General features: G+C 35.8%; 1 protein-coding gene across 3 annotated transcripts in view; it reads right to left on the reverse strand.

Annotated features, from left to right (window-relative positions):
• Positions 1-2,881: 2,881 nt before the first annotated feature.
• The window catches only part of LOC132153072 (neural cell adhesion molecule 2-like), a 231,897-nt gene continuing 219,920 nt past the window's right edge, over positions 2,882-14,858 (reverse strand). The window contains exons 16-17 of one of the 3 annotated variants that reach the window (XM_059562248.1): positions 5,913-6,117; positions 2,882-4,216 (exon numbers count right to left, since the gene is read on the reverse strand). In XM_059562248.1, coding sequence (XP_059418231.1) covers positions 4,102-4,216; positions 5,913-6,117 — 320 coding nt within the window. In that variant the 3' untranslated portion in view covers positions 2,882-4,101. Of the gene's footprint in view, positions 4,217-5,912; positions 6,121-12,760; positions 13,124-14,858 lie in introns of those variants that run through there. The other 2 variants (XM_059562247.1, XM_059562249.1) reach the window with 2 other exon arrangements.

The following is a 14,858-nucleotide window of genomic DNA, read 5'->3' on the forward strand; positions in this document are numbered from 1 at the left end:
TTTTAGGCTAATTACATTAGGAAAGAATACAATTAGAGCAACAGCAAACCTATTTAAAAGAGCAGTAAAAGCAGAGCGAATGTTTGTAGCCGTATGGTATTTACTCAGCGCTATTTTCAGGCTGTTATCGAGAACTCCCTTAAGGCTGTCTGTGGTTGAAATGCATTGACAACAGAAGCAATAACGACAGTTTCCGCTAAAGAGAAACACAATACAAATAAATATCGTAATCTAGCTCTAATTCCCCGGCTGCTACTGAGAGCAGAGTAGAAGGGCCATATCCTGACTATTGTCTTGAAATTAACTGAAACAATTCTAGGGAATGGTTCCTAATTCACTTTTCAAAAACTTTACAGGATCATTTGAGACAAAAGAAGTTTTTAGTCCATTAACTGCTTTTCTGTGAGAACATTTAACGTGATAGACAGATAACAATGTAAGTGAGAACAAGTATAATCTATTATATCCTTTTAATAATTGTATGTCATTATAAACTTTCATTTCTGTGGTATTCAAGGTCAACTATGCAACCTGAAATCATATTTTAACAGGGAGTGGGATTCAGAATACATCAAATCTGGGTGCAAATACTTTTTCATAGCACTGGAAATACTATACAAACTGAAACAGTTTTCTCTAATTGAGCATTTGCCAAAAATACATGACATTAACAAATTTATGCACACAAATGACCTCCTCCTTTTTTGACTCATTTGATGCCCATTGTCTGTTGTCAATAGTGTAGTGATTCATAAGCACAGCTCACACAGAGTTCATTCAGTCAACTTGGCAAATCCGCATGCACTCACATGAAATTCCGGATCACGTGGATTCCTATTGAAATGATGGATTCTGCTCCTGAAAATTCACAGAACAACAGTAAATATGATTGAATCTTAAGGTGCAATTTTTTATGGTATAAAATGTTAGTTCTTATCCACTTAGCTGTGCGTAGCATCTTGCCAAAGGACACAACCATTTCTTGACTGCGGTGGAACCTGTAACCTTTTCAGATTTCCCAATGGGGTGTTTGTGCAAGTAGTGAATTGACTCACATAACCTGGGGACTAGTTAAAAAAAAAAAAAAAACAATCATGGTAAGCAACTGTCTCAGGTTAACCATAAAACGTCACATATGCACTTGCATAAAGTTGGCTGGATTTAAAGATGCTCTGGGCTGAACTTTGTTTCATCTGCTCATTCATCATATCAGACACATTTAGGAAAGCCTAAGAGGGTTGAATGAATCATTATGGAAAGTGCAGTCTGCACCCTCAAAACTGTTCAGAGCTGGGCAGCAATTATCTACAGTGTTCACCCTGATTACAGACCATGTGTGTTCAGTGGACAGCCAAGGCTAAGGACACTAATGCCCAGGTGAGTCTGTACTCGCTGTCCAGTACTTACACTTCAAGGTGCAGCACACAGCAGGAACCCCAAAGGAAACGTTGATGATTTCTTTCAAATGTGGTCAGCCATTCTGGTTCTTGAATTCCACAGGTCACTGGATCCAGGACAAGGACAGGAAGCTTTAAAGACCATTGCATCTCAACTACATTCATTCCCCACACCACATATTCAATGTCTAATGCCCACAAAGGCTATATACTAACTGAAACAGACCTTCACAAATGACTTATGGATGCTCTACACAGCAACTCATAAAGTGCGTCATACAAACATCACTTTATAGGACAGTTATAGACAGTTTATAGGAGATTCAACATTTGATTTCCATGTTGCTAAGCATGCTAATTTGGGAATTTGTTAATTAAAATAAAACTGAAATAATGTGAAAATCAAAAATGTTGCCTTGGTCAATAATATAAATATGTTTAAGCTGAAGTACTAAAATAAATACATAGGTTAAAAAAAAAAACCTGACAAAAGTAAACTAAATTACTAAAACATCAGCTACAATAAAAAAATATAAAAAGAAAACCGAATTCAAAATAAATACTATAATAGCACATATATAGTACTAAAAGTAGCACTGCACTGTACACACAAATATTGTATATTATTATTTTAGATTAAATGCAAGTGTTATTTAGCAATATTCTTGATAATTTATTAATTACTATATGTAGTCACAGTTAAAGTAAAAAGTTTTTATTTCTTTCTTTCAATTTTTTAGGCAGAGCTTGTCGCAATGGGATTATTAGCTCTCCAATGAACACTGTTAAAAAAAAAAATGTACCGGTAATTCATTATTTGCCAGGACATTGTGAATTCATTTTTATATTTATTTATTTTATTTTTGTAATGAACATTTTTGCTAACCCTAAAACACAATGCAATGAAGTGCAAAAATCAAAATACAGGTAAAACACCTATATTATATATAGGTGTTATACCTGTATTTTGATTTTTGCACTTCATTGCATTCTGTGCAATACTTTCAACAATTACTATTCTTTCAAAAGCAGTAAAAATAGATACATTTTTTATACTGGGACACTTTTTTATTTACAGAAGAAAAATGACACTGGATTACAAGAATTCCACAAGTACAGGAGGGCTTATGGAGTGCTCCTTTAAGATTGCGAAAAGAAATGGGCAACATTCTACAATGTTCTATAGCGCTGAATGTGGAGAGCCAGGTGTTAAATACAATGCTGAAATAATTTTTATTTATTTTTATTTATTTAATTTTTTTAAGAAACATGTGTTGGCCCAAACCAAAGTGAACATGTTGAACATGATGATGGTTCTCAGCAATTAATACTCCAACTCTGACTGGTAAAATGAGCTTGCGTCTAAGCAGTATGCCATTCCCATTCCTGTTTGCCCGCAGACCCATGATCTCTCATATAACCAAAGCTTCCTCTCTAAAATGGTTCCAAAATGGCATGGATCTGATTTCCAAAACAGCTTTTTTTTGTAACTATACCTTTGTGATGCATCTGAAACCATCTTCCTGGGCATCTGCCCTTCTTTAGCTCTATATATCTTTCAGTCAGTTGGACAGAATATCTTTTTTGAAAGATAGCCAAATTTGATCAACATAATTCATTATCAGTTATGTGTCACACTAAGACAGAATGAGACATATTGTTTTCCATTTGTGAAGTGTTCCAAAGAAATAAGTATATTTACAGCAGTGTACTTGAATAGGTATTTATAACGTTTTCCTTATATTTCATGTAAGACTTGGCAACCTCTACTTTCTTTACGTCACTCTCTCTTTCTACACTCCATACTCGCTAGTACACGCATCCAAACACCCCAAAGACAACACGTCCATGCTCAAATGCACTCACTTACAAACTTTCACACGCTTCTAAAGGAAATGTACTCTTTTTTTTGTTTCTGAAATATCCTGATATGAAAGTACGACACATATTATGCGCCTTGGATTCTGATAAAACAATAGCATTGAAAACAAGGACATATTTTCATCCACAAAAACACTTGTAATCTATGAGAAATTCATCGTTTAAGCCAAACATTTGGGCATGTGTCAGCGTTCGATACCGGGACCACCCATGAACCATGTAGCTTGAGGTCAAATGTGGTTGATCCTCACTTTCCTCAATTCCTCTGCATTTGGGCGAGACATATAGTGGCAAAAAGGCAATAAAAAAAAAAACACATTACCCAACCAGTTACTCAAGACTACAATCACAGACCGCTAAAAAGTGGTGGGAGACTTCCACGCAAAATGTTAAGTGATATGACGCATTAAAAAGCGATGTTTGCGCAACCACAATGGAAAAGTGCAACAGCCGGGTCCCAAAGGAAAATGGAAATGAGACAGAGCAAGAGAAAACATGAAGTGTATGGCGTAAACCCAACGTTGTCAAGTAACAAAGAATCAGACTCAAAGCAACAGCAAAACCTTAAAAAAAAGGAAAAAGCCCCAAACAAGCGTGAACAAGCACAAATAAACAGGAGCCTGTCTGTTGAGCGGCAACCTCCGAAAAATGTTTCACAAAGCAGTTATCACATAGCCTCTTCTGATACCCCGACGACGAGTCTCTAACAAAGGATTTTACAATTGGTTGGCGTGTTCTTGCTTGTGTTCTCATTAGTTTGCTTGATATTGGTCTCCAGGTGGCTCACTTTTTTATGTTCTTTTAGAGGATAGCAGGGCCTCCATTATGCTTTACTGTCCTCCTGTGTCATGTGTAGGCTGTTGTCACCGTGAACTTTGATCTCGATTGTGTCTGGTTTCAGCGTCTCCTTGCCGTTTTCCTCTTTTAGTGGCAATTTCCTGTGGGGGAAAAAAAAAGAATAAATGGCAGATACACATTGATCAGTTTGACAGGGTCAACAAAAACACATTTCAAATAACAACTGGACACTTTTTTGCAGCCCATCTGTCACCACAGGTCAGTTTGTTTGGTTGGTTTTATGAACTTTTAGTTCTGTTGACATGCCTGAAAAGGTGGTTTGGGCTCAGGTTTATACCAAGTACTGAACTACACAAGCATATTTAGAATTTCTCTGAAAATAGTCTACTATGCTCACCGAGATTACATCTGTTTGATCAAAAATTACAGTAAAAAAAGCAATATTCTGAAATATTGATAACATTAATAAAAGTATTTCTTTCTTTCAAGAAAAAAAAATCACATTATGGAAATAAAAAGTAAATGTTAAGTCAACTTCAGTGTCACCCTAGATTTACAAATGTATGTTTTTCTTGTGTGATCCTCTTGGGCCACATAGTGAGTACTGTGATCCTCAGTCACATCTGTGCATTTTCTAAAAGACCGCTGTGTGGGTCTTCATCACATGGGATGCCACTGGAAAGGATCCAGCCTGTTCGCTGGGACCATCATTACTCTAATAACATTATCAAAGTTGGGGCTTCTGGGAAAATATAGAGTGCATAAAAGATGAACGCCAATAATAGTCAATGTGCTAGAACATCAATGCTTGTTATAGGAGCTGAAGACATTCACAGCTCTTGATCTCTTTGAACTTTTACCCAAGTAAACCTGATAGGAGTTTTTCCAGCTGGAAATGACCCAGACTGGCACTAACTATAGGTCAGCCATCCTGCAAACTTTCAGGACAAAGTCTACAGAGGAAATATATCAGGAGCCGTGAAGAACTGACCCGGGACAAAACACATACTACAGTATACTCATCAAGCAGTAAACCACAGATTGCATAACAAACTGATAAGACTGTACACCAAGTACTTCTTTGACGCACATGTTCAAATAAATAAATACTGATTAACTGCTACTGTACAACTGTTGCTCTTTCACCTACCTCTTTCCAGCAAACTTGTGGACTTTGTATTGCATCATGTTTTGCTGTCAACTGATGACAGATTGTTATAGCCAATGTAAGGTAACATTACTTTTATGTTACTTTTATTGTAAGCTAATGTTACTTTAACATTAATAAAGTAATGCATCACAACGTGGTACTCATAAAAACTAATGTTGTTACATTATTACTTTCTGTGAAAAGTAACACGTTATTTTTTTCTAACCGATATCTGACTGAGGCTCTCGTTTAAGAACCGTGTCACTTGATGTTTCCTTGTAATTGTTTGTGAACTTTACTAGCAATTTTTAAATTACAATTATTTCTACACCATTTTTTCCCAATGTTTAATGAAAATGCCAGCTTCAAAATAATTAAATAAATAAATAAATATTGAATTTCAATACTTATATTTACATGGTAATTAAAGCCAGGAAATTTATAAGGCAACGTTTATCCAGAACTGTTTAGTGTTTTGTAGATTTTAATGCATTAAATGAAATGTTAAACTAAATTTGGCATTAAATAAATTACCTTAATTAAAATAGATGACAATTCAGTGAGTAACACAGGACTTATCTTGTCGCTTGAAAAAGTATTCTGCTTATGGAACTATTATTTTAAAATCTTTTTGGATAAAAGCGTATGCTTAATAAATACATAACTGATGCAGAAGGGATACTCACAGATAGGCAGCTTTGCCCTCCTCTAGCTCTTTGCTCTTGCCGCTTGTGGCTGTCTTTTTGCTGCAGAGCTTGCGGGTGATGCACATGAGCAGGCCGCACTGGCGCAGGAAGAAGCAGCTGACGTCCACTAGCACGAGCAGCAGCAGCAGGCCAGCTAACCCCAGCCCAACCACTGCGCCCAGGCCCAGGCCGCTGAACAGCGAATCTGCTGAGACAGGATGCACACACAACCATCAATGATGCGCCTCAAAAACGCAACACTGTACACTTAGGGCAAACTGAAAGGTATAATGAATCAGTAGTATTTTGACCAGAAATCGTGGTTATTGTTACAGTTCAGGGAAAAAAAAAAAAGTTAAATAGTATAAAGTAATAAATCTAATCAAATCAAATAACTGAAATGGCTCGAACTAGGAGAGCATGTAAATAAATCAATTAAAGCATTAATAAAACAACTATTTTCTACCAACAATGCATTAAATTTAGCTAGCTCAAGTAGTTTAAATTTGCATCAAGAACTTTAAGGTGATGCAACTTTGGTGACATTTTTAAACTCAAATTATCAAGACTTTGCACAAGGAAATGAGGCTTTCTGAGAAACTATTCAGAAGAAAACATCCATTTTGAAGGAACATTCTTGGCAATGCTGCTGCTCTAAACACATCAATCACACATGCTTTTGAATGTAGCATTGCCATTAGCAAAAGCAGTCTGTGGTTTGATCTAGACACAGTGAGGAGCATCAGAGCGAGGAAAGAGACATTGAGGAATTCAGTGTTGGATTTACAAAATGATTTTAGAAAATCACATCCACCACAGGGTAATTATGGTCAACTAAAACTAAAATGGTTTCTTGAAATAAACATTGAAATAATTGAAAAATAAAATAAATGATTTCATAATAAAAATTTCTCATTCAGTTCAGTTTAACTTGAAGTACTTCACTGAAAAAAAGTCAACATCTAAAATAAAATAAATAAAGACAAAAAAGACAGCACTGAATCAACCAAAGTATCTTCATTTATACCAACAAAACAAAGGTAGAAATTCTTCTTTAAAAAACAAAACAAAAAAAAAACAAACAAAAAAAAACACTATAAATAATAACACTAAATAACTAAAACTAATAAATACAATTCTTAAAAAAATATACTGAAATATATATTAAAAAAACGAATAAAAATTAAAATATTTATATATTTTCAAAAACTTATATTAAATAAAAATGACAACAAAATTTATATAAAAAAATTAAACCATAACTTTAACTTTAAAATTAAAGTGTAAACAGATATTAAACGAACAAAAAACAAACAAATAAATAAATTAATTCAGAATTTGTTTTACAGCATATTGTTAATAACAGTTACACTTCAACCAGGAATGCATTTACGGTTAATTTGTGAATATATTTATTTAAATTTAACAACATCATCAACAAACCATTACTGAAGGAACATGCTGTAATGTTTTCAATTGTCCTTATTTAAACCTATATCTAAACTTCAGATTAGTAACATCATTTGACCACCATGATCTACTAAAATGTGACCTTGAGGCAACAGCATATCACTTTATACATGTATAAGTGGCCTCAGATCTAAGACCTCAGATTTACTGACCCTAGTTTGGTCTTACTTTCATGACCTCCACCTCCACTGTGACTTATCAGCCAACACATCTGTTTTTCACCATCTTGTGGCATGCTCGCCCTGGGAAATGTGTCCCGGCTCCTGTAGTTGATTTGTTGTTGATTTATAACATCATTAGAAGCTCAATTTAGCATCTCGTTAATATCACTTATCCTGAAGTTCCACAAATGGGCGTGATCCATCCGCATCTGAGTTCAACGCACTCAATTAATTAAGTATGAACGGTGATTGAGACTCAGCAACGAGAAGCAATATCTCAAGCTCGATTGATTGTGTCTGGAATGAAGGGAGGTCTGTGGGTGGGATCCCAGCAGATGATTGACAGGTTAATGAAGCTTGTAATCATGTGTGGCACTAAATGGCTGTGTCACGCTGATACATGACTAAGTAGGGCTTAAACAGATCCACGGTTTTCTAGTTTGGAACAATTTTACATGGAAAAACTTCCAGCATGAAGTACAGGCTAAAGGCGCATTTGAGTCCTCGTTAATGAACTGTACTCTCTTCAAGGTTGAAATACTGTATATCCCTCAGCCTTTGAGCTGCACCATTTAATCATTACAACACTTACCTCTGCACCTACAGCTCCAACAAATGCTGTAAGCTGGAGACAGGCAGGGGATTTTAAAAAGACTACAGTCAAACCAGAGTAAATCTGTTATGAGGGGGTTTCAGATTATAGTAAAAAAACATGGAAATTATACCCTTACATCATAAATAGCCCAGTAAATGTTCTGGCAAATGCATATGATGTGGTATGACAAGAAAAAGTAAACCCTCTTTCTCAAATTGCAGTCATTACCCTTGTAGTCTGATTATATTACTTTTTTTTTTCAAGTGTAATCAAAGTGAAATGGTCTGCATACATACAAACATATCCATATTTTATATATATATATATATATATATATATATATATATATATATATACACACACACACAGAAACACACACACACACACACACACACATATACTGCAGTGTGAATTTGCCTTGAAATACATTTGAAAGTGAAAGTGAAAGTGACGTGACATTCAGCCAAGTATGGTGACCCATACTCAGAATTTGTGCTCTGCATTTAACCCATCCAAAGTGCACACACACAGAGCAGTGATAACACACACACACACTGTGAACACACACCCAGAGCAGTGGGCAGCCATTTATGCTGCGGCGCCCGGGGAGCAGTTGGGGGTTCGGTGCCTTGCTCAAGGGCACCTAAGTCGTGGTATTGATTTGTACAATACGTCAAATATATTTGATATGCAATGAAAGAACACCATTTTTATTTTTGTTACCAAGCTACTAATCGGCCAAAGTGCACCCAGCCCACCTAAGCAGGCACTTTTATAGCTTTCTGGGTTGTGTTAAAGGCAGGGTAGGTAATACATGTATAAACAACTTTCTTCCAAATTTGTTTAAACTTTCTATATATATCAATGCATAATTAAAATGTAAGTACTCTGATAAAAAGAGTATAAAAATCGAGTGACTCTAGACCGTTTAATCTGTATTAAACACAGCTCATTATTTCCATTTCGGGACGAAACATAGGATTGGCTTAGGCGACTGTCACTCTCTCGCAACCATGGCAACCACCCTTTTGCCACACATGACCTGCCCACTTGCGCGTGCACGTTTGATTTGAGGAAACAGCACGTTTGATTCAACAGGCACGGATCCTAGGAATACCAAAACAATGGCAGAGAAACAGCAAGCAAAATTCACAGTACCAGCCTATGCAGTTAGTGAAGGCAAACCAGGCAAAAAAAGGAAGACAGTAACAGTACAAGAAAAGGCAATGAACAAAAAGTCTTTGGATAAACAAAGAAATAAAACGCGAGTTAAAATCGGCGTGGCTTTCCAGCGATGGCGAGAACTGAGGGAACTCAAGGGGCTGAAAAGTGACTCCTTGATGGCTTTATTTCTGCTGGACAGGTAAATCTTTCTTTTTGTATTTTGATCATACATATTTTTTTCATGAAGCATGTGTCATTAGCACACGAAGCTGCGTAATATGGCTAACATAACATTACTTAGCGAGCCGTAGTAGAGGCTTTGGAAGGAGCCCAGAAGGGAGGGGGTGGAGTGAATGGAAATAATGAGCTGTCTTTAAAACAGTCGTGAGAGGTCTACAGTCACTCGATTTTTATACTTTCTTTTTCAGAGTACTTACATTTTAATTATGTACTGATATATAAATAAAGTTTAAACAAATTTGGAAAAAAAAAATTTATACATTTTTTTTTACCTACCCTGCCTTTAAGTGAAAAAAATTGAGCTGAAAGTTTAGTCCTTTTCCCTAATCAACCCATAAAACCCAAAGAGCACTCCATAAAATAGGACTGTTTTCTTATCTTCAGGCTGAAAGGCTTCCTTCTGGAGTTCTGAGATAATTTAAAGCTTTGGCCATTATGGAAAAGGTCTTGAGTTTTAAGACTTCCCCTCCTCCTCTCCTCACCCTATGCTGGCCCAGAAACCTCTGCGCTGCATACACGGAGGACACAAGCCAAGCATGACTCCATAATGATGGTTTAAAGACTCTGATGCTTATTAAGACGCTATGTTTGATGAGCAGAAGGGACCCACTAGGCGTTAAACGATTAATAGACAGACTGCCGTTAGGACAGCCATTATCAGTAGCAAAGATGTCTTTGTGCAGCATTGAGGTTAGAACTAATGAAATGGGTGTCAAATGGCACCAGTTAGACATCACTTTTCCTTAACTTTTAATAGAATTATCTATGACGTGTAGTGCAAAAATTAACATTATAGTAACCATTTCATTATTTGGTAACATACGAACGCAACATAATTCCAAATGAATTTCATACTCAAATGGAGGATCTGAAATAATTTTGCTGGTGACTGTTGTTCTGTATATTTCAATAAACATCTTTCTTTAATTTTATTTTGACATAATTCTGATATGCTCAATTCTCAGACAGCACAATCACATTTACTTACATTATTAATATCATAGCTGCCATTTTAAAGGGGTGTTCTCACCCTCATGCGGTTCCAAGTATGTCTTTGTATCTTCTGCAAAACATAACATTTTTAATGAAGACATTTTTTTTTCTCTGCAGTGCTTTTCCTCTCCCTGTATCAGAGATATACTGTTATGGACAGCAGTAAAACAACAGGTCAATTTTCATTTGCTGAAATTTTTTCCAACTGGAACCATCAACAAAAAGCCATTCTAATCTTAGAGGAAGTTAAGCCATGTTGGTAAATAAGGGCTTTAATGGACTTGGTTTCAGACCTTTTATTTTATTTTATTTTATGAGAACAATATTGAGGTTTTTGACATGCCCATAAATAAAATGCAACAATCTATTGCTGTGTAATGAGAGGGCAGCACATAGAGATGATCAAGATTAATAGTCTTCATTGACTTGACTTGCATTGATTTGAGATTGTCTTAATTAGGGCAGGTATGCCATAAGGGTATTAAAACCTCTCACATTTTTTACAATTTACAATGATAAAAATGTACAATGTCCATCCGCAAAATATAATGAAATCCTAGTTGTGATTCTGTGGTGTGAACTTCAAAACTTATTGATCGACTGCAACTAAACTAAAATGAATGTTAACTTTTTTCTCCCTAAAAGCTCAATAGCTTTTTTTTTTTCTCAAAAGGAAAATAATAATAATAAAACAGCTGACAGAGATGATGAGGATCAGAGTCAGACATCTTACAAACTTAAGATCCATCACTAATTCCTGTTTTATTGCTTCAGTTAAAAGTTAGGAACCTTGTCATTTCTGCTAAATCACCCTTCAGCATTGACAGAGAAACATTCAATATGTTTATCTTTCCTTGATTACTTTAGTGGTCAATATTTCAAGCTATTATGTGCAGGATAAAGATTCAGATAAATCAATGCTTTTGCATTTGACTCCCTGTAATAAACCAAACTATAAACTCAAATGTCTTTATATGTTCTACACTAACTGGTTCCCTGGTTCAAGGATAAGACATGATTGTTAGGAATCTGAATTAAGAGACTGTAGTTATTGCATCGGAGAAAGCTAGTTTATTTGAGAAATTTCACACAGATTTCTATGCTGTTTTTGACATGAATTTGAATAGATTCTTCAAACATGCTGCATCATACAAGCACAGTCTATAGTTATGAACTTCACATTTAATGGATCTAAAACTTTCTCTTCTGATAACAGAAAATAAATAAGCTTCACGTAACAGACTACAGCACACCACTTCATCAAATTAAGATTGCATACTGAATCCAGAATGTCAAGAAAAGTGAAGCATGTCCATTCTCACTTTTTTATACGTTTAACATATACTACCTTTCAAAGGTTTAAGGTCAGTATGATTATAAATAATTAATAAAATTAATTAATGCATTAAAAAATACAAAATAAAACATTCTATTCAGCGAATAATCTTAAAAAAAACCCAACAAAAATAATTCCTTTCTGAAGGATTATCTGAAAACTGGAGAAATTTCAGCTTTGCCACCACAGCGATAAATTACATTAAAAAATATATATAAATAGAATCAATTTTTTTTTAAAAATTTTTTTTAATAATATTTCACAATATTGCTTTTTTTCAGTTGTATTTTTGATCAAATAAATGCAGGCTTTATTAAATGTCTTAACGATCTAAAACACTTGAACCGTAGAGTAAGCCTCAGCTGTACTACTTCTTCATGACAGCAGCATTCTACACACATTTTTGTATTCACAGACTGTGCACAATTTCAGTTACTAATGTTCTTCCTCGTCAATACTGAGAATATAAAATAATGTAGCATGACAACACCTTTGCCAAAGGTGTACCCAAAGAATGAAAATGAAAGTGCATCATATTTTCACTCACTGGGAGAGAGAAACCTTGTTTTATATTTCTCATATTACGGGGAACAGAAAGTCGGCCTGTTTGATTTATGATACCAGTGTTTAAAAGTCATATCAATTTGAAATCCTACTTGACTCCATGTAATGAGTGCTGTGTTGTACATCTCTGTGTGCGAGTATCAGCAACATCATTAAATGCATTTTCTCAAGCGATGCAACTGCTGACATTTCCCATAGTCATAATAAACCACTACAAAAGAGGCTGTGGATGCACAGAAGATAGAAAAGCCGTCACGCTGGTGGCTTATATTATTTTTTGTAAACACCAGCAAAAAGGATCTCATTAAACATAAAACTGTTTCCTGTTTCTTCGTTGACAATAATGTGCAAGACCTTTATGGACAAAAAGGCCAATTTTGGCATGGAGGGCAGCCAGAATAGTGAAACAGCAGAAATAGGCTCACAAGCATGGACAACAACACCACCAGAACAGGCAATGAACCAGCACGGCTGAGGGTCAGTGAGCCATTGGTATGGGCAAAAAAAATGAACAAAAAAAAAAAGTCCCTGGCTTAATCTTCTTGGCTCATTCCAGGCAAGGTGAAGATGGAGCAATGTCAACACAGACACAAGCACAGCAACAGTGAAGCTCCGAAGACGTTCACCATATGGATGGGCTGCACAGGGGGATGTCCACACCCGGTTGGAGGGGTATCGCAACACTGATCTGCAATGAGATGGAGGAGAGAGGGAACGGGAAGGAAGAGGGAAAGAGATACAGTAGGTGTGTAGAGTCAGCACAGAATGCAGGATGGTTACGCACACAGAAGGTCATGCAAGGGAATGAAAAGTGGTTCAGTGGTGGGTTAATAGAAATGATGATCACAAGAGTGCAAATGAGATAAACAGATTATTTTGGTGCAGGTCAGGAAATAAATGAGTGAATGCAACAATAACATTGACATATGAGCGAAGAGCGAGTGAGCAGTCCAAACCAGTGTCCATTGTAAAGGTTTGTTTGATTGAAAAGATCGTAGGGTGATTATAGCCACAGAGAAAGGGAAGTTTAGTGACAGTTCATTGCAAAACAAAAAGCCCAGCGATTTGCGATGTGGCCCAGAATGCGTTGCATAATTCATTAGGTGGGAATTGGAGAGCAGGATTGTTTAGAGTGAAACAACGAGACGAAGCACAATAGAATCATAAATAAGAGCGTGGGCCAGTGGGGATGAAGGCGGAGAGGGAGAGCAAAAGGAAAAGATGAGGAGTTGGGAGAGAACATACAAATGACATCGAATTAACAAGGTATATCCAAGCTGTTGAGAAGCAGTGCTCACACACACTCAGATGAATGCCTATGCCATGCTCTTACACTGCCTCTAGGAATATTTATTTTATAATTGGACAAGACCAGACAAAATTTAAATACCATCTGTCAACATCAAGACATTTTTCCTGCCAGGCCTTTTGTCCATGCAATAAACTGCAAGACACATTTTGAGAGCCTGGACCACAAAAACGACCAGCGTCTTAAGTCGCTGGGGTGTATTTGTAGCTATAGCCAAAAATACATTGTATGGGTCAAAATTATCGATTTTTATTTTATGTCAAAAATCAATAGGATATTTCATAAAGATCATGTTCCATGAAGATATTTTGTAAATTTACTACCATAAATTTATCAAAACTTAATTTCTGATTAGTAATATGCATTGCTAAGAATTTGGACAATTTTAAAGTTGATTTTCTCATTATTTATGATTTTTTTGCACCCTCAGATTCTAGATTTTCAAATAGATGCATCTCGACCAAATATTGTCCGATCCTAATAAACCATAAATCAATGGAAAGCTTATTTATTCAGCTTTCAGATGATGTTTAAATCTCAATTTCGATGAATTGACACTTAAGACTAAGCTAACAGAGTGTGTTAAAAATGTAAAAGATTGGATGACAAATAATTTTCTCCAATTAAATTCGGATAAGACAGAGATATTAATTATTGGACCAAAAAACACCACACAGAATCTTGTAGATTACAATCTGCAACTAGACGGATGTACTGTTACTTCCTCTACAGTCAGAAATCTGGGTGTTATATTAGACAGCAATTTATCTTTTGAAAATCATATTTCCAATGTTACAAAAACCGCATTCTTCCATCTTAGAAACATTGCCAAGCTACGAAACATGTTATCTGTTTCTGATGCAGAAAAGCTAGTTCATGCTTTCATGACCTCTAGACTGGACTATTGTAATGGACTTCTAGGTGGTTGTCCTGCTTCGTCAATAAACAAGCTACAGGTAGTCCAAAATGCAGCAGCTAGAGTCCTTACCAGGTCAAGAAAATATGATCATATTACCCCAATTTTACAGTCTCTGCACTGGCTACCTATTAAGTTCCGTATCTGTTACAAATTATCATTACTTACCTATAAGGCCCTAAATGGTTTAGCTCCTGC

Source organism: Carassius carassius, chromosome 11, assembly GCF_963082965.1.
Source record: "Carassius carassius chromosome 11, fCarCar2.1, whole genome shotgun sequence".
NCBI classification, from domain to species: domain Eukaryota; kingdom Metazoa; phylum Chordata; class Actinopteri; order Cypriniformes; family Cyprinidae; genus Carassius; species Carassius carassius.